Source organism: Geotrypetes seraphini, chromosome 11 (assembly GCF_902459505.1).
Source record: "Geotrypetes seraphini chromosome 11, aGeoSer1.1, whole genome shotgun sequence".
Lineage (NCBI taxonomy): Eukaryota > Metazoa > Chordata > Amphibia > Gymnophiona > Dermophiidae > Geotrypetes > Geotrypetes seraphini.
In genome coordinates this window covers 86,961,303-86,981,854 of record NC_047094.1, presented here as the reverse complement: position 1 = coordinate 86,981,854, position 20,552 = coordinate 86,961,303, and the positions used below count along the sequence as shown (strand labels likewise).

Genomic DNA, 20,552 nt, shown 5'->3' with positions numbered 1-20,552 from the left:
TTCATCCCAGCTTACAGTCTCTGCACCTGACAGCTTGGTATCTCTCGGGCTGACTTCGGCTCACGCTCTCCTTTCTCAGCCTGTCCGTTCTATTATTGATGCCTCCAGGAAACCGTCTACTCTTCAGTGTTACCAACAAAAGTGGTCTCGGTTTTCTTCCTGGTGCCTCTTACATCACCTTAATCCCATGTCTACAGCAGTGGGACTGGTGTTGGACTATCTTTTGTCCTTATCTGACTCTGGTCTTAAATCCTCTTCGATAAGAGTTCACCTTAGTGCCATTGCAGCTTTTCATGAGCCGATTCATGGAAAACCCCTCTCAGCTCATCCCTTAGTTTCAAGGTTCATGAAGGGCCTTTTCAATGTGAAGCCACCTCTTAAGGCCCCTCCTGTTGTATGGGATCTTAATGTGGTTCTTTCTGCGTTAATGAAGCCTCCTTTCGAGCCCTTGGCCACAACGCATTTTAAATTTCTAACTTGGAAAGTGGTTTTTCTGATAGCTCTCACTTCTGCCAGGAGGGTCAGTGAGCTCCATGCACTGGTGGCGGATCCACCTTTCACTGTTTTTCACCATGATAAGGTCGTCCTCCGTACACATCCAAAGTTCCTTCCTAAGGTTGTGTCTGAATTTCATCTTAACCAATCCATCGTTCTACCTGTTTTTTTCCCAAAGCCTCATTCTAATCCAGGTGAACAGGCTTTGCATACCTTGGATTGTAAACGTGCTCTGGCTTACTATCTTGATCGCACCAAACCTCACAGATCATCTCCTCAACTGTTTTTGTCCTTTGATCCTAACAAGTTGGGTCATCCTGTATCTAAACGCACTCTGTCCAATTGGCTTGCTGCTTGCGTTTCATTCTGTTATGCTCAGTCGGGCCTGACACTGGAAGGTTCTGTCACGGGCCACAAGATTAGAGCTATGGCAGCGTCTGTAGCTTTCCTCCGTTCCACTCCTATTGAGGAAATCTGCAAGGCTGCTACTTGGTCCTCGGTTCATACTTTTACATCTCACTATTGTCTGGATGCATTCTCCAGACGGGATGGACACTTTGGCCAATCTGTTTTACAAAATTTGTTTTCCTAATGGCCAACCTTCCCTCCATCCCTCTTTTTGTTAGCTTGGAGGTCACCCATCAGTCAAGAATATGCTGCCTGCTTGTCCTGGGATAAAGCACAGTTACTTACCGTAACAGGTGTTATCCAGGGACAGCAGGCAGATATTCTTGCGTCCCTCCCACCTCCCTGGGTTGGCTTCTTAGCTGGCTTATCCTAACTGGGGACCGCGCGCCTCTGTCGGGCGGGAAGGCATTCGCGCACGCGCGGTGCGGCCTAGCTAGAACTTTCTAAAGTTCTTAGAGTGCAATCACTCTAAAATTGTCCGTACCGGGGCTCCGTCGGTGCCGTCACCCATCAGTCAAGAATATCTGCCTGCTGTCCCTGGATAACACCTGTTACGGTAAGTAACTGTGCTTTCTAGCAGTCCTGCCGTTAGCCTCCACTGCACGTTCCCTCTGCCGCGGTCCATCCCAGACCAAAACAGGATGTGGCAAGAGGAAATGTGCAGTGGAGGCCGACAGCAGCCTGCTAGAATCACTACAACAGCAGCAATCCTTTGCAGGCCGTAATTAGTTTTGAAAGTGAGATCGGGAGGCCAGGGGGAAGCTGGACAATGGTGGAAAGAAGGGGGAAACCATGCCGGCCTTCGAGGGGCCCCCTGGTGTAGCTATTAGAAGTACACAGAGGGAGGGGGCCCAAAGAGAGGGGCATATGCCAGTCTGAGGGTGGGGGAGAAGGGGAAGAAATAATGGGTCTTGAAACAGAGGAGAGGGAGGGAAATGGTGGACAATGGGATAGAGGGAGAGAAAAGAAATTGAGAGAAGTTGGACCCAAGCGATGGTGTGGAGGGAGGGGTGATAGAAATACTGGATAAGGAGGGTAGGTGGGAAGAGAAAGGGAGATATGGTGGACCCTGGGGTGGTGGGGAAGGAGGGAGAGATGCTAGATGGTGGATTTGGGGTTAGTGGTATCCATCGCTGCAGCCGCTCTTTCATTCTTCGGGCCGCCAGCAGCTTGAGTGAAGTAAACACGCTGCCTTCCGCGGCTAGAAGCTTTCCCTCTGCTACTTCTTCCTGTTGTCAAACAGTTCCAAAGAGTATTGATTGATATCTCTGTCCCAATGAGAAAAGCAACAGGCTTGACAGCTATATAAGTGTTAGTGCTGGTTGCACTCAGGTAGGTGGCTTGTTCTCGGTTATAATTATATTGTTATTGATTTGTTGCCTTTGACTTGTTGCAGATCAGAACAGAATTGACTGGTCAGGGAGTACCCCGTTTTCTGCCTGCTTATCTCTCCTTTTATAGGAATTGCTTTTTATTCGAACTGAGGACATGGGGCAGCGCCGAGAGAAAAAGGTAGATGATGCCTTCTACAAACAGTAAAGGAGAATTAGTTCAACACTCGTATGCCTTTCAACTAGAAAAAAGATTATAGTGCAATGTGTCTAGTGGTTTTGAAACAATAGGACCACTATATCTCAGTTCACAAGTTGATTGCAGAAAATTGTCAATCATGTTTTCAGTGTTATCTCCTTTCCGGGGAGTTGCTTTTGCCCCCTCAGTTTGTTTTCTGCATGCAGGTTGTTCCGAAGTGTTTCTGATCTGCTCTGCGGTTTTATTAGTTTCAGGTATTTTTTCTCATTGTTCATTTGGAGGCTTGGTGCCCAGATGTTCCCACTTGTTGGGACCACTGCCTGAGAGAAGACGTAGACCCGCATGGTAGAGGTCTGCTGTAGCAGGTTCAACCCCTGGGGGCACAGCTAACCAGCCTGCTTTTATATTTTTTGAGCTCAGGGGCCATCCCCCTGCATAGCTGCTTACATTTACTCAGGAGCTTGAGCGCAGGTTGTTTGGACACCCACCACCACCACCAGGGTTTGAGGCTCAGTCTGACTGTTAGCCAGCAGACTAGGTTCGTTCAGTAAATCTGTGAGGCAGAGTTCTTCTCCATTTGTTCCAACTGAAATCCTATGCTCAGGCAGGCACCATATAGCACACTGAGTAAGGCTATTATAGCCTATGGGGAAAATTGTGTGTGTTTGGGGGGGGGAGTCCCCAAAACTCATTTTTGAAAGTTTTCTGTATCCAGAGCCAATATTCCCCCACCTCTAAATCACCTTTCCTTATATTTTTTTTTTACTTCCAGTGAAGTCTCCAGTGGCCGTTTTGGCACGATTTTACTGGTGGTGGCCATTTTGAATTTTAAACAATTTTTTTTCTTAAGCCGCCACCTGCCTCAAAACCCCTTGATTTTGCTTGAAATTGACAGGGATAGACTCCTCAGGTCTTCTTACCTCTATATCATGCCAGGTTTGCACTGGATGGCTGGTTGAAAAGTATCCATGTCCGGCATGCGACGGAGCATGCAGAGGAGGGTCAGGAGCCTTGGGTTTAGCCTCCTCCAAGCCCTCCAGGGATGGGGGATCCATAGAAGGTGCATTCCCAGGGGAAGAGACCTTTACTACGCAGGGAGGTTCATTTAATGACCTGCGCCACCAGCAAGTCCACCTTCAGTTGAACAAACAGCTGCTGAAAACCCCTTCGAAGGTGATTTGGTTAAGTGCACTTGCATGTGTGCCACGGAGCCCAGGAGGACCGGCAGGAGTCCCTGCCAGGGTCTTTGAGACCCTCAGTACAAGGCTTTACACCAGATTTTATAGGCCTTATGTGGAATGCCTATTTGAACTGAATAGGGTCCTCAGCTTCCGTTTGCAGCATACCGGTGGCGTAGGGGAACTTCCCTCAAATGCCCCCTGGACCTGGACCTGGAGGTTCAGGGTGTTATAGACTAGGAGGATGGAAAGTCTGATTCCATGCCACTTTTGCCCCAGGATGATGCTTCTCTGTCAGAGTTTATTTATTTGCATGAGATTGGTGATCAAGAGGCAGTGGCATCCTTGGATTAAGAGGAAGATCCCACATTGTGCTGGGATCTTCTGCATGCTCGGGCATTATTTCCACCTCACTGTGACAATTAAAGCTTGAAGTCCCTCCATCTTCCTCATCCCAGTGCTCAGTTAAGAGCAGCTCTGTTGCCCGGACCACGTTCTTTACCTCGCATCCGGACATCACCTAGCTGGTCATGGACCACTGGGAGTCACCAGAAGGGTCCTTGCGAATGGCTATGACTATGGCCAAGCTTTATCTGATGGTGCCGGATTTTCAGCAGCTGTTTGTTCAACTGAAGGTGGACTTGCTGGTGGCGCAGGTCATTAAATGAACCTCCCTGCGTAGTAAAGGATAGGTAATGTTATTGGATATTCAGTAACGTAAAGTTAACTTGTTTCTCAAGCGGCAATTTGAAGCTTTGGCTCTAGGGACTAAAGCGGCAGCTGCGTCTTCTTTTATGGCACATGCTTGCCACATCCATCTGTCTCGAGCGTCAGACCCACAGGATGAGTATCCTCAAATACTTCTCTCTGAGGTGAATTACATAGTGGATGCTTTGTATGATATCTTCAGAGTTATGAGCAAGGTCTCAGCCTATGCTGTCTCTGCCTGCCGGATGCTGTGGGTCAGACAGTGGGCGGGTGACTCTGCCTCTAAAGCTATGCTAAGCAGGCTTCCATTTCAGGGGCAGATGCTCTTTGGCAAGGGCTTAGATGACCTGATGGCAAGTGTTGTGGATCATTGCCCCAAGGCCTTACTAGACAGCAGACCCTGAACGTCCTGGAGGTCAGGATGGGGCAATTTTTGAGGCTCTCGAAGATTCCGTCCTTTATGGAGGAGGCCAAATGACACAGATGTCTTTTCAGGGTGTCCCATCAATTACAAGCAGGACAAATGCGCGCAGTCAAATACACGCTGACAATTAAATGTCCCGCACACAATCGTCGCCGCATATTTGACTGTTTGCATTTGTTTTGCGCATAATTGACGGTGTACTCTTTTCAGAGGCCATGTCAGAGGTGCAGTGGAAGTAGGAGATGGCAAACTTCAGGCTCTCATTCTTCCCTAGCCTCAAAGAAAGCACAATGATGCCAGGACAGTGGCTGAGCCTCCCCAAGTTTGGGGCAGGCTGTCAGTCTTTTGGTCTGGTCTCACAATTAGCACAGATCGCTGGGTCTTGGACATTGGGAAGGTTACAAAATCGAGATCTGTGACCCTTTCCAGACCACTCTGTAGATTCTCTGGCCGGCTAGCCAGAGAGAGCCCTCAAAGTTTAGGCTACGGTACAAAGGCTACTGGCTCTTTGGGCCAAAGAGTCAGTCCCGGACGCAGACTCAGGCTTGGGCAGATACTCAATCTACTTCATGCCAAAAAATGGTTCAGATGACCTGAGGGAATGGTCACTGTCTCCACAGGCATTCAGTGCCATAGTTTGGCGGTGGGGGCCTCCACAGAAGGATCTGATGGCCTAAGAAGTGAACACCAAGACATTTTTATAGCTGAAGATATGAACTAGGAAGCAATGGGTTAGACTCATGAGTCCAACCGTGGCCGGCTACAGAGCTCTTCTAGTGTTTCCCCTGTGACCCATGCTCGGTCAAGTCATTCGCAGGATTGCGAACCATCCAGAATTGGTGATCCTAGTAGCACCTGATTGGCCTTGCAGACCATGGTATGGACGAAGGCCTCAGACTATCAGTCCAAGTGGATCTTGAGCCTGTATAGGTATGAGCGACGCACAAATAGAAGATTAGATAAGAACTTCTCACTCAGGAGCCAGTTCCTATCAAGAATCCAGAATGCTTTAGGCTTATGGCATGGCTCTTGAGCGATCCACCCTGATGAGCAAAGGTTATTAATATGTGGTCGTTGCCACGTTGCTCAGAGCTAAGAAGCCGTCAACTGTGGCAGCCTGTGCTAATAAGGCTGGAAGTCCCTTTAGCTCTGATGTGCGGTAAAGGATGTAGAACCTTCGCAAGCTTTGATTTTTGTAGTCCTGGACTTCTTGCAGGAGGATCTTCAAAAGGTGTTGTCAGTAGAATCACTGAGTGCATTTGGTAGGCCTTTCGTATTTCTAAGCTTGGGGGGAAAGAGGCTCCTGATCTCTTACCCATATGTTGCCCTGTTCAAGGTAGGATGCTCGAGGCCCCGACCTACCTCTACTTCAGAAAACTTCTCAAAACATACCTATTCCGCGAACAGGACCCTTAACCCTCATTCCCCTGCAATAAACCGACTCCCGCCCTCCCCCCTCCTTTCTCTTCCCCTCCCCCCTCCCCTCCTTTGGTTCTCTCTCCCTCCCTCTTTCCTTCCAATCCAACCTTTGTCGTTGCTTGTAACTCTGATAAATTTTTGCTAAAATGTTCCAACATTTCCTTCCTCAATGCTTGTAACTCTGACAAAATGTTGTAATTCCGTGTTTAGATCGGATCTTAATTAATTGATGTGAACCGCCTAGAACTCATTGGGTATGGCGGTATACAAGAACATAATAATTATAATAATAATAATTAAAGGGGCTCTGTGGTTGCAGCCTCTGGTACATTCCCTTTTCCCTTCCTGGAACCTTTAAGATCATTTTGCAAGGTCTCAGTACAGCTCCATATGAGCCCTTACGGGAGGCTTCCCTTTGGATCTTAGCCAAGATAGTGTTCCTGGTGGCAATTATGTCAGCGAGATGAGTTTCTAAGTTACAAGCTCTTTCCTGCAGGGAGCCATTGCTTAGGATCACAGAAGCAGGGCACTTTGTGCATTGTTCCATCCTTCTTACTGAAAGTGGTCTCAACCTTCCACATCAATTAGGAAGTCCTTATGCTCGCCTTTCACCTTATAAGGCCTAAAAAAAAGGATAAAGCATTACATTTGCTAGATGTTGGGCGACTGCTTCTCCAGTACCTCGAAATTACCAGTGAGTTTCTTCTATCAGATCACCTTTTTGTTCTGACCAGTCATACCAAGAAAAGGAGGCTGGCGTTTAAAGCCTCAATTTCCAGATGGATTTAAATGGCCCTTTCCTCCGCTTATGTAGGCTGTGGTACACAGTTGCCAATCGCATTGAGAGTGCACTCCACTAGAGGAGTTGCTGCTTTGTGGGCAGAGACTAGGCCTGTCTCATCTGAGGAAATTTGTAGAGTGGCTACATGGTTTAACCTCCATACCTTCACCAGGTTCTATAGGATGGACAAAGCAGCTGGGAAGGATGCCACTTTAGGGGCTTCCGTCTTAAAGGCAGGCGCTGCTGGCCTGTCCTAGATTCTGGGGTTGTTTTGGTACATCCCTATCTTTACAAGACCACTAGACACATTGCACTAGAAAGAAAGATTAGGTTCTTACCTCTGTAATCTTCTTTCTTATAGATATGTCTAATGGTCCTGAAGCCCCACCCTATAAATGGGTTTCGCCTGCCTTGTGCCTTAGCATCAGTCTGGATTTAAAGAATTCTCTGTCTCTCAGAGGAGCTGAGGAGATATATATATATATATATAATATAATAAAGCCCTAAGCGCACATGCGCACTCCCACCTGCATGCTCCCGTTTTCCGTGCGCTGTAGGGCACCGCAGGTAGGAGTGCGCATGTGCAAGAATCCCCCGAGGTGGATGTCGGCCGCCGCGGTTGTCGGCGGTTGTAGGCTGCGGCGGCGGCTGATGGCCGCGTCGTCTGTCAGCGACTGCAGGCTGCAGTAGCTGTCGGCAGCTGCAGGCCGCGACGGAAGATGACGCGATGGAAAGTGGCAGCGAGCCATAGTGTCTCCAGTGACCGTGTCCCTGCCTCTCTGTTTCCGGGCTGTGCTGGGAAGGGATGTGCTGAGGACAGGGCTAGAAGAGGAAAGAGAAGCGCCTGATCTGGCAAGTAACTCAGCTGATGGAGAAACCAGGGAGACAGAAAGAAAGGTGTGGGGGGTGGGATGATACAGAGGATAAGAGAGAAAGAAAAAAAAGAGACTGAACTGAAGGATAAGAAGGGAAATTAAGATACAGAGGAAGGGATTGAGAGAATATTGTAATCACATCATATGTCATATCTAATATAATAAAGCCCTAAGCGCGCATACACACTCCCACCTGCGTGCTCCCGTTTTCCGTGCGCTGTAGGGACCTGCAGGTAGGAGTGCGCATGCGCGCGGCGGCGCAGAGCCTGTCGGCCGCGGCGGCTCTTGCCGTCTGAAGGATAAAAACCCAAAAAACCCCAGAGCTCACTTCGGGTCTGGCAAGGACTGCGGGTCCTGAAAACCTTCCGATTCAAGCAGTGTCTGCAGCACTCTACACACGCTGCTTCGGGGCCTTCTATTCTCCTGATTTGCTGGGCAGTAGAAGGCCCCGAAGCAGCGTGTGTAGAGTGCTACAGACGCTGCTGGAATCGGAAGGTTTGTCGGGACCGCGGGAAGGGAAGGGACTAAGGGAGCCGTCCAGACCACGGGAAGGGAAAGGGGGGTAGGGGAAATGCTGCTGCTGCTGCAAAGGGAAGTGGTGTGGGGGGAGGGAAATGGAGGGGGAGTGAATGCTGCTGTGGCTGCTGCACAGGGAAGTGGTGGGAAGAGAAATGCTGCTGCATAGGAGGCAGGGAGAGAGACAGATAGATAGAAAGACACGGGCAGGGAGAGACACAGAAAGACAGACATACAAAGGGGGCCAGGGAGAGAGACAGACAGCGAGAGGGAGAGAGAGACAGAAATACACACAGACATATATTCTACTCCGCCCAGCTAATTTAGATGACTGCCCGGCTGTAATCTCGATCGCAATCCTGCTGCTGCTGCCGCCACTGCTCAACATTTAAAAAAAACAAAAACCCTTCTCACCGGCTTGGAGATTTACCGGGCTGACTCGGCACAGCCTGTATCGCAGGAGCCTGACTTTTTTTAAAAGCGACTTGAACCCATGCTCCGGAGCTCTAACATGTGCGTGCTGGCTTCCCTCCGAAACCAGAAGTCACGTCACGGGTGGGGGGGGGGGGGAAGAGAAGGGAAGTCGGCACGCACACGTTAGAGCCCCGGAGCCTGGGTTCGCTACAGGAGACAGGTCAGCTTACAACTTGCTCTTGCTTGTTTCGGGCTTTCCTCGCTGCTGGGTCCTGCCTACTTTCTGTTTCCGTGAAGGCAGGACCCGGCAATGACAAAGGCCCGAAGCAAGCAAGAGCAGCGAGTTGTAAGCTTCCCTCCGTCGCTGACCTATGGCTCTCACTCCACTCTCCTGCTCGTGGGGGTTCAGACCGTGCCAGCTTCTCCCACTGACAGGAACCACCAGCTTGAAGCGTCACTCTCGTGCGTGCTTCTCAAGAATAGACCTCGATGCGAGAAGGGGAAAGGGGTGTTGAGGGAAGTTGAGTTGTGAAAACACGCGTTTCCTTTTTCTCTTCACTGAGACAGGAAGGCCCAGGAGCAGAAGAAGTGTCCCAGTTTGCCTAGAAACAGCATGAGGCAAAGCCGTTCTGCTGTTGCGTGCGGGATCCAGAATCCAGAAGATTAAACTTCCAAGGATAGAAGGATTGGGAAAACGATGTGAATATGAAAATTTGCAGAAAGAAGACAATATGGAGCAGCCTTTTTCTATTGGCTCACTGAAGAAACTGGCAGCAATGCCTGACCATACAGATATATCTTTGAGTCCTGAAGAGCAGTGTGTGCTTTAAGTAAACTTGGCTGCAATGTCACAATCAATGAGGCCATTACTTCACGCCGCTACTTCTGATCCGGGGTAGAAATGGAACAGATGGCAGCTGTATATTTAGAGGAGGGAAACCTAGAAAATGCATTTGTTCTTTATAACAAGTTTATAATCTTGTTTGTAAAAAAACTCCCTAATCATCCAGACTATCTGCAGTGTACTGTACCAGAGAAATAAGATATTATGAAGAAATTGAAGGATGTGGCCTTTACCCGAACAGATGAGTTAAAGAAAACTCTTTTAAAGAAGTATGAAATGGAATACCAGGAACAAACTGCAGACCGAATACGTACAGAAATTTGAGCAGCTGCAAATGAATTGTACAGATGCGGCAGCAACAGTTTAACTATTTTGAAGATCAGCTCAGGAGGCAAGATTTAGCCCGAGATCAGATGAACATTAAAGGGCATCTGAGCAGATTGAGGAGAACATGTCCTGTTTTTCCATGCCTAAAAATACCTTGTCTAATGTAATCTCTGATCAGATCCTTAAGAGTGATGCAACTATGTATGCTGGACAGTCTCCTCCAGTAAACAGATCTTTAAAGCCTGCAGCCATATGGTCAAATGGCTCCGAAGTGTAGTATTGCCAAGGGATCTGTCTACAAGTTTCTGCTGCTGGCAGATGTAAACACAGCACAAGAAATAGAGACTTGTGGCATTCTGTGTGGAAAGATGATGCATAATGAATTTATTATTACCCATGTAATAGTGCCAAAGCAGTCTGCTGGACCAGACTACAGTACAGTGATATGGAGAATGAGGAAGAATTATTCAGTGTTCAAGATCAACATGATCTCCTCACAGAAGAAAGACGGAGAGAAAGAGAGAGGCCTGGACCAAAGGGGAAAGACAGGAGGCAGATACTGGAGAGGGGGGAGAGAAGGGAAGGAGATAGAGATGTCAGACCATGGGGTGGAGTGGGAAGGAAGGAAAGGAGAAGAGAGAGATGCCAGAGCATAAGAGAGGGGTGGAGACAAAAAATGGAGAGGGGGTGAAGCAGAAATAAATCATGTACAAAGGAGAGAAAGGGCACAGGATATAGAGTTTATTGAAGGGACATAGAAAGAGGGAAGATACCATATGGAACAGAGAGAGGGCGAAAACTGGATGGAAAAGGCAGAAAGGGTGGACAGTGGATGCAAGGGGCAGAGAGAGGGTGGACAGTAGATGGAAGGGGTAGAGAGAGGGCAGGGGCTGGGTGGAAGGGGCAAAGAGAGAGGACAGATGTTGCATGGAAGGGAGCGAGGACAAATGCTGAATAGAAAGAGAGCGAAGAGAAGATGACTAAAGCAGAAACGACAAAAGGTAGAAAAATTTTTTGTTGCTTTACGTAGAATCAAGTAGTATTGTAACTGTATTGATTAAAATTTATCAATAGGAAATAGAAATAAGGCAATTTGGGGGGGACTAAATCCCTTTCCTCAGGTCAGGATAGGATACATAACAGCTGTATACTGTACTGTCTTGAAGAAAGATTTGGCCTCTGATAGCTAATTGAAAAATGGATTAGTCCAATAAAATGGTATTTTCATATTTCTCATTATTTGTTTTATTTCTATTTGTTAATTTGTAAAGTGGTGATTGTTATGTAGAAGTTTTTTCAAATTTACATCTACTGTCTTTATATTTTGCACAGTATTAGGGGTGTGTCACTGTTTCTGTGCTGTTGCATTGTATGCAGAGTCTGGTTTCTTGGTTCAGTTTAACTTTTGTCTACATATTTCTATTTTTAGTTTGTGATTATTCCATATTGGGCGAGGGTGTAGCTGTGTTCTGTGTGTATGTAAAGGACATGGCTTTCTGTTAGCATCGACTACAGGATCAATTGACTGTGTAGGATCTGGTTTGTTTAGTTTTACAATGCGTGTGTTGGTGTTCTAGTGCTCACTGCAGTGTTTAAGATGCTGCCTTTTCCTAGATGTGTGTGTGTGTATATATATATATATATATATATGTACAGTGGTACCTCGGTTTACGAGTGCACCGGTTTGCAAGTGTTTTGCAAGACGAGCAAAACATTTGCAAAATCGGTGCCTCGGAAACCGAGCATGGCTCGATTTACAAGCACCCCCCCCCCCGCAATCCGGCACCCCCCCCTGCGATCCGGCACCCCCCTGCCTCGAACCAGCACCCCCTCCCCGTCACGATCCGACCCCCCCCCCCCCGACGCGATTGGGCACCCCCCCGCCACAATCCGACCCCCCCGACACGATTGGGCACCCCCCCCCGACATGATCCGACCCCCCCCCCCAACACAATTGGGCACCCCCCCTCCGCTTCTTACCCTCATCTGGGCACTCTTGAAAATCGGCCTTCTCCTCTGCTGGGCCTTGAGCATGCTCAGATGCTCAAGGCCCAGCAGAGGAGGAAGCCGATTTTCAAGAGTGCCCAGATGAGGATAAGAAGCGGCGGGAGGTGCCCCATTGTGTTGGGGGGGGGTCGGATCATGTCGGGGGGGGTGCCCAATCGTGTCGGGGGGGTCGGATTGTGGCGGGGGGGTGCCCAATCGCGTCGGGGGGGGGTCGGATCGTGGCGGGGAGGGGGTGCTGGTTCGAGGCAGGGGGTTGCCGGATCGCAGGGGGGGTGCCGGATTGCGGGGGGGGTGCTTGTAAATCGAGCCATGCTCGGTTTCCGAGGCACCGATTTTGCAAATGTTTTGCTCGTCTTGCAAAACACTCGCAAACCGGTGCACTCGTAAACCGAGGTACCACTGTACATATATATATATACACACACACACATATATACATATATATATGTATATATGTTTGAAACACTAAACATATATGAAACACTAAACATATCCCACTATATATGTGGGAAACACTAAAACCAAGAAATCCTAGGTTTTAGTGTTTCAAGCAAGTAAGATCCTAGGTTTTAGTGTTTTAACATAGTTTGCTTTTAAAGTATAAAAGAGGTGGGCAGGAAGACAACCAAATGAACTCTGATAAAGTATATTCAGCACTTGATTCTCTTCTCTTTAACAGACCCCCAATGGATCAGAGCTACCAGAACAACAGTGGGAATAGTTACCAGAACAGCAGTGCAGATAAAACCTTCTGGGAAACCTTTGGCAGCCAGGATGTGGCCAAAACCCACAAATCACCAAGCAGTGACAGCTGGACCTATGCAGATAACTCTGGCGAGAAGAAGAGTTCCGATAGCTGGGACGTGTGGGGCTCTGAAACAGTCTCCAACAACAAGAACAGCAACAGTGATGGCTGGGATACCTGGGAGAGCAACTGGGAAAGCACAGGGACCGAAAGCAGAGCCAAAAAAGCAGCTCCGAAGAGCAAAGGCAAAGCAACAGAACCTGAGGATGGGTGGGATAATGCCAACTGGTAGAGCTGAAGGAAAGGACTCCTCTCAGCCTTCCCCCAGAGTATCAGAAGAAGTGCACACAAAGTTGACATTGATTTGTTTGTCCTTACTGAAATGTAATGTATTCATCTCATTTTAACCATGCCGGTCTGAGAAGAAAAAAAGAAATTTTGACTTTATTCCTCCCACCACTTCAGATCTCACAGTTAACTTGTGAAGCCCTGTCTTCTTTTTACCATGAGGCATTTTAACAGGCAGCATGGTGACCATTTAATGAAAACTGAGATCTTCGAGACCTGAACCCTGCAGGGATGGCTGTAACCTGTGCACCTGGTGGTGTGCATTTGAAATTGTACATTTATTTACAGACCTACTGATGAGGACCATTAAAGCGACAGGGCATGGTGGGAGGATGGTGAGTGAGGAGATAGCTGAAACTAACAAATGAATGAAGCTTGTACTGAATGAACACCCCCCCTTCAAAAAAAAAAAGGCAAATCTCTGCTTTCCTTAACCAAGCACTGACAGTGACAAAACCTTTTAAAATATCTTCTATGATGGGTAAAATAAGTATTCCATTTTCACCAGATAACTGCAGGAAGGATGCTGTAGCCTTAGAAGAGACTAACAGGCCGAAGCGGGAAGAGTGAGTAGATGATTATATTGTGACAGTGCTGGACTGGAACTTTTTCTGGTCTGTGGACTCCCAGGTACTCAACACAGGATGCATTTTAGACTGCCTAAGTTATATGCTATTTATTTCTTAAGCACATTAGAGTTTTCTCCAGCTCAGAGTATGATGACATACATAGCAATGGAACCAGTGGCTTACAGTTCTGGTTGGAACCATCTTTTTCTTCAAAGGATATGTAGCTACAGTGCTTTCTAAGAAACTTAAGTTTATCTTTGGTTTCATGTGCTGTTCTTATCTGCCAGTGCAGTTCTTCTGGCAGTCTGGGCCTTTTTTTTTTTTAACATCCAAATTCCCACCTCCGTACCTTGAACTAGAGAGCATACCAGCAGCTCACTTTGTCTTCCTCAAGATTCCAGTACAGGCCTCATCCATGTCTCATACAGCTATTGCTAAAACTGTCAAATGAGCTTGCTGTTGGAGTAGGAATGCAGATGTAACAGAGAACAGACTATGCATGGATGTGGAGCAGTTTGTCATTCTGAACCTCTTGCAAATGACCTGCCTTACCAGTTTCAGGCTATTTTTAATTTGGTTCCTTGTAGGATTATGGGGAGCCTACACCCTAAGTTTAAGTGCATACAATTCAGTGTTCTCCCCAGAAATTTTTGGCAGCGAGATAGCACCAAGGAGTGACCAGGTGGGGGAGTGCTATACAGTATTTTAATATTTTCTGTTAGGGTGGTCAGTCCATTCAGAAGTTCCAGGGGAGGAGGATGCCATTTGTGGACTATTCTTTTGCTTCTAGACAAGCAGACAAACAGATCTCCAGCCTGTTGAAAAGCACTAGAAAATGAAAACACTTTCTGGATTCACCAGCAACGACATGTGTCATTTTATACTGTTCGGAGGCAACTTGAATTACTGAAGTTTAGTTACATCTCACAAACAAATTTGTCCTATTTGAAAGTTCCCACAAATGTCATTAACCCTAGTGAAATTGTTGATGATAAGCACTTGGTTTCCTGGGGTGCCTGTGTATGGTGGCTCTGTGCAGTCAGGCAGCTGTAAACCTAATACATATAGTCCTTGTGGATCTACAATTTATTCAGTGATTCGATAGCTGATTTTTATTAAAACAATATGCCTTTGGTCTTCTTGTAGCTAGTTGTGTTTTGCCCAGGCCTCAGCCTCTGACTGAACCGACATAGGCGAGTTTGTTGTGATGTGGACGTCAAATTTATATTAATGAACTAATTTGTGCAGTTTTTCTACCTCCGGTGATGCAGCTGCTCCATATGTTGCCTCTATCACAAGTGTGAGTGTGGTGAAAGTAGAAGTATGATATTCTGTTAATAACTGAAGATATTGGAAGAGAGATGTGCACCTTCTGCCACATTATTTATAAGTAGATGTACATATTTAGTACCCTTGTATCATGCCATGTTCTTTTGGAGAGGGGCACGTAAACATTAGAACCATGTAAGCTTTGTCCTGCAACCAAACACAGGCCCCTTGAAAGAGCAGGAACTGTAAGATTCTCTCACTGCTTGCCTGCTGTACAGGAGTGGGAAATGGGTTATGTGCATAGAAGAGCTCATTCTCTATAGAAAAGTGGTTTCTAGATCTGTCCTGAGGGAACCCCAGCCAGCCAGGTTTTCAAGATAACTCAAGAATATTCATTGCAGATATATTTGTATGCACTGCCTCAGTTACATGAAAATATAACTCATGAATATTTATTGCCAATATCTTGAAAACCTGTCTGGCTGATGAGGGGAGGGGTGGGGGTTAACAGCAGGCATCCTGCTTCTTTTACTAGTCTTTCTAAATCCGCACCACAGTGGTGGTCCTCTCTGTTCCTGCTCTGTAAGTGCTGGGAAGATGCAGTGTGACATCCCTTATTTTACAGATTTTAAATACAGACAGTTCTGAAGATTTTGTGGGAGAGACTAACCAGGATCATGCTTTTTGTTTGGCGGGGGGGGGGGGGGTTACTTTTTTGGTTGCAGATGCTTCAGGTTCATGGCTTTGAAAGTCAACATCTTCAATCTTTTCTGACAGATCCCCAGAAGAACCAAACCTGAACCACAAAATATTAACCCTCTGTGTTTCTTGTCTTGGAGAAAGCCCTCATTCAGGTGTCTTCTCTGAAGCAGTATTGTTGCTTGGTTGACTCTTGTAATTCCTGTGTTGTGATGCTGGGGCTCTGTCTCTTATGTGCTGCTTGCATGGATTACTGCTTAAGCTTAGTCCCTTCTTTGTCTCTGCAGGATGTGAACTCTTCATTTATCTAACAATGGATTTCTGATTTTTCCTATGCACACGTTTTCCAGATGATCTGTGACCTGTATTGTTCACTTACCAGCATTGAACTGTTATTAAATGACAGAATTATTAGTTAAGTAGAATTGTAAAGCTGCCTCTGTTTTACTGTTCTAAACACAAACCCAGCAGTAGTAAGGATGTCTTGGGATAGTCAATGTACTCACAAGCTCTTTTCTGACTTCCTGGCTTAGTGATTGAGAACTTTTATAGGATTCAAACTGAGACTGCTCTGGAAAGTTGGTCTTTATATGTAGAATTCCATTATGAACCATATTCTGAGTCTTCTGTAGTCAAAGTGAGAGTCGGCTCCATAAACGTGGCTCAGTAGAATGCAGGATTGCTTATAATGCATGAAGGTGTGAAGCTCTGTTTTGTTTGCTACAGTGTGATATGAGTTATAACCAGGGCTGTGGGGTCAGTACACTGAACCTTTGATTCAAACTTCTACTATGTAAATCTGAGAAATTTGATTACAGAAACATGGGATATTTCTTTATGTACAAAATTAGGTCTAATAGACTAAGAAATATATTTATTTGAAGTTTGAATGATAAATTTGCCGTATGTTGTACATTTTTTCTGATTCTACCCAAAATTGCTTCCAACTCCATAGCCCTACTTATAACATAGTCAAATAATATTTGGCCCCTCCCCAGTGTGTATTATATGGGGTCTGCAGTGTCATACATGAATGAGTCTCAGTTTTCGGAGACCCAAGGGTGTGTGCTAGATCTTGTACCTGGCAGTTAGGAGTGTGGTGAGGCTGGAATATGCTGCACAGTTTACTTGAAGATCTTCAGCTGGGTCTCAAAGTACTCGTGAGAAAGTGAGGGCAGAATGAAGATGTACAGCAGGAGCACACTGCACTGCTTATTGCTTCCCTTTTGCCCATCTTGTTTGTCGCTTGCTCCTTCACCTGCTTCCAGCATGCTCCCTTTTGGTGCAGTGATGAGACTGCTGGACACTTGCTGCTTCAGCCTCTCTTGTATGCATGGCTTTCTGTTCTTTACTTTCTGGCATCCTTTGGTTAAAGTTGTGCTTCTTCTATTACCGATTCCACGTGCTCCAGCTATCCAGTCCCACTTTTTACCATTAAGCAAGTAGTGTGATATGCAGTGTGTACGTTGAACTGTATGGATTGTTTTTATGTATGCTGCTTGTACTACATGTGAAACATGGTCATGTATCATGTCAAGTTGAATGCTAATGTTTTTATTCTCTAAATGTATATTTAGCTACTTTTTTCTTTTCATACATGACTGTAAAATCATGTTTTAATTTAAAGACTCCAATTCAACAGTGAGATATTGGCTCCTTGCAACAGGAGAAAATTGTCACCAGATGTTGACATTCATTGTCCTAGGATGGCCTTGGTGAGAGTTTTGTCTCCTTTAAAGCTTGCACAAGTAATCATGGCGAGGTTCAGTACTGCCAGGCTTTCTGGCCACCCTGTTTTTCTTTCAAAATACAAAAGTCCATTCTTTTATTTTCCTTAGCTGTTTTGTCTTTTGTGTTACCTGATTCTATCAAGTCTTTGTTCACAATGTAGGGTAAGATTAGTCCCATAAGTCCTTGCATATGGTAGCTAATGATTTGAAGCTAGAACATTGACCTTTAATTTCTAAAGGAGCTGCCTGCTTCACCATGTCCTCATTGTTTTGGAATCTGCTGAGAAGGAATGGCCCAGCTTTCTTCACCTGCCTTTTCTTTTAGTCACAGTTATACCGTACCACTAAATGTGCTCCCTTGTTCTAATTTTGATGCCATTCCCTAGGTGCTTAACCTGTTAATGGACAGCTATTTCTGTGTAGTATAGACCCTAATTGTGTGAGGTAAATCCGTGTGTATTTTTTTTTTTTTTTAAATTAAATTATAGAGAGTACACTGGGTGTCATGTCACCCCCTGTGCTTACACTTTTCAACAGCAGTGAGACATGTTCAGATATGAGGTGGGGTCTGTATCACTGACATGAGCAAACCCAGTTAGACACTAAGGCCCATATTCTATAAACGGTGCCTTAACTTAGGTGCCAGTAGGTGCTCTGCTGACACCTAAGTACAAAATGCTGTTTAAAAGACCTTTTAGAATAATTTTCAAAAACGTCACCAGAATCATGCCTGTGGAAGCACTTAACAACGCCGGAAATTGCATTAAGCGCCGTAAAGCGCCTCCGTCATCACGATTTCACCTCAAAGGTAGGTGCCGGAAATTAGGCCTTGGAAACCCAGGCCTACATTTCCGGTGCCTACATTTCCTGTCGGTGCGATTCTCTAAACGGATTGATGTCATGTGATTGATATGCGATCAGAGGCCACTTTTTTAAGGCCAATTAGAGAATCTGGGCCAAAATGTGTGAAGGATATTACTGCAGCCATTGCACAAAGCTGCTAGCATCTTGAAATTGTGCCTGCAGTAGTGTATCTGATCAGTCATCTTAGCTAATATAAAGTCATTGCTGAGTGGTCTATGATGCTGCTGCTGTTTACCAGAGGTATGAAGTAATGTATTACAGCAGCCTCCCTTCATAACAAATGAGCTGGACATAAACAGGGTTGCAGAAAGATTTAGCTCTAAGGATGAGTTTGGTAGATGGAGCTTCAGTTGTTATAAAGGAATCCTCCTCTGAATCAGGATCTTTTCTTGAGTCATGTGCCTAGGATTAGGTGTTATATTAAATCTGAGAGCAAATACAGTACAGTGATGCAGTTTATGAAGTTGGGAAAGATCAAACACCAATCTTCTGGCTGTCCTCTGTTAGGGACTGCTTGGCAGGATTTTGGAGCCTTCCAGTGTGTGCCACTTTGTTGGAGAGTTGTGGTAGCTGTTTCCATGGGTACCTGAGCCTACTATTAAAGTCTTTTTGCTGTACTTTAGATATTTTAATAAAGAATAATTATTTATTTGCATGTTTTGTTAGCTAAAAGTTCTATATTAAATGTCCTTGAACATGGTGCTGCATTAATAAGAGAAGGCATGCATGCCTGACAGTACTGGGCTAAGAGCTCAAAAGTAAGGAAAGCAAATTGAATTCAGCAGAAGCAGTCTTGGTGTCATTTACCCAATGCAGAATTAGCCCCAGTCCTTACCTACAGGTTCCTCCCTTCTCACACAACAAGGCTTGATCAGTGGCGTGATGTATCTGAGTTTTCTTTGATGTAGTTCTGTGATGTGCCTGGAATGGTTGTTTCGGTGCTCTGTACGTATACCTTTTCTGTCGGAGCACTGCTGCATTTGCACTGGCAGTGTTTCCTTTTATGATGTCCATTAAGAATAAAAGCAGAAAGAAATGAGTTTGTGTCTTGAGTCTTTTGCAAGCCTGTAACACAATAGTACCCTTTCTCTGTCGTCAAGAAAATGGTGAACCTGCCACCTTAATGCACAAGTCAATGGAATGCCATGAGAGGAGAGTGGATGTGGACCTGACTTCCATCTGACACACAGCATAGCTACAGTACAGTTCCTTTTAATCTTTGTGTGTTTTATTTCCTCTGCTTCCCACTACATACATTGCAGTCCAAGTGCAGAGTCACCCAGCTTGCTGAGTGCTTTTATTTACATAAGATCTGATTACTTTCTTTTTCAGTCTATAGATTCTTGAAGAGAAATGTCTTTTTTAAGATCATTGTTCCTATATGCTCTTCTCTCACCTCCAAACTAATTTTAAATCATCCATTCAACTTCATTCTGATTTCTGCCTCATGTTGTAAGAGTGGCCCATGGACTCTAGACACCTAGAACACTTAGATTTGCGATATACAGTATTTTAAAAGCTGCCTTGTCATTGGTTAATACTGTACTTGTATTCTTCGCAGATAAGCAGGAGAGATGTAGGCACACTTGAAGGTGAAATCCTCCAACTGAGCCTAAGTGCCAGTACGCTCCCCTAAGTATGGTAAAGTTTTACCTTGGTAAGCATGGTACGTTGCCTCCGAAGCCCCTCCCCTCGGAACATTAGTTTTTTCTTCTGCCGTTCCTAGCAAGTCGCAGCTCACCCCTTTTTCTAATTTAATTTTTTTTTTAAGCCAATTCCGGGGACACCTCGCTTTATCTTTAGTTTTGTTGAAAAATAAAACTAAAACGTGTTTTGTTAAACAGTAGCATTTTCTCCTCAAAATAAAATAAAGGAACAACACACCTGCTGCTGTCAGGATCCGTCTTCTTTGTTCCGGAGAACAAACTGGCAGCTAGGACCGAAAAGATATAGTTTCTCCTCAAGCACCGCGATGTCTTCAGCTTCGTCAGCACCGCTGCTGGCCAAAAGCTCTTCACAGTCTTCCAGCCTGCATTTGACATTGGAGGCTCCCCCCCCCCCCTCAGGGCCCAAGTTCAGTACCGCCGAGGGTGGGAAGCGTATTGTCTCCTTCTCACATTGCCGCTCACATACCGGCAGAGATTGGAGCAGTACCATTGAAGCAGCCGCTGTCCAGGCTATCTACTCCTTCTCAACTGGCCTCAACAGCAGCCTCAACACAAGCAGCTCTTGCCTCACAAAAAGAACAGGCTCCCCACTCCAAAGGTAAATCGGGAAAGGCTCCCGTGGGCCCAGCTCCAGCCTTGCGGTCCTCTCCTAAGATAAAAAAAAGTCATTGTTGCAATCTGTAAGTACTTCTAAATCTTCTAAAGTACTATCAAAATCTAAAAGACTTGCCTCTC

At 45.8% G+C, this 20,552-nt stretch overlaps 1 protein-coding gene across 2 annotated transcripts in view; it reads left to right on the top strand.

Annotated features, from left to right (window-relative positions):
- ARFGAP1 (ADP ribosylation factor GTPase activating protein 1) overlaps positions 1–19,189 on the top strand; it is a 156,385-nt gene extending 137,196 nt beyond the window's left edge. For both annotated transcript variants that reach the window (XM_033963314.1, XM_033963313.1), the window contains exon 13: positions 12,606–19,189. In XM_033963314.1, coding sequence (XP_033819205.1) covers positions 12,606–12,963 — 358 coding nt within the window. In that variant the 3' untranslated portion in view covers positions 12,964–19,189. The remainder of the gene's footprint in view (positions 1–12,605) is intronic.
- Positions 19,190–20,552: the final 1,363 nt, after the last annotated feature.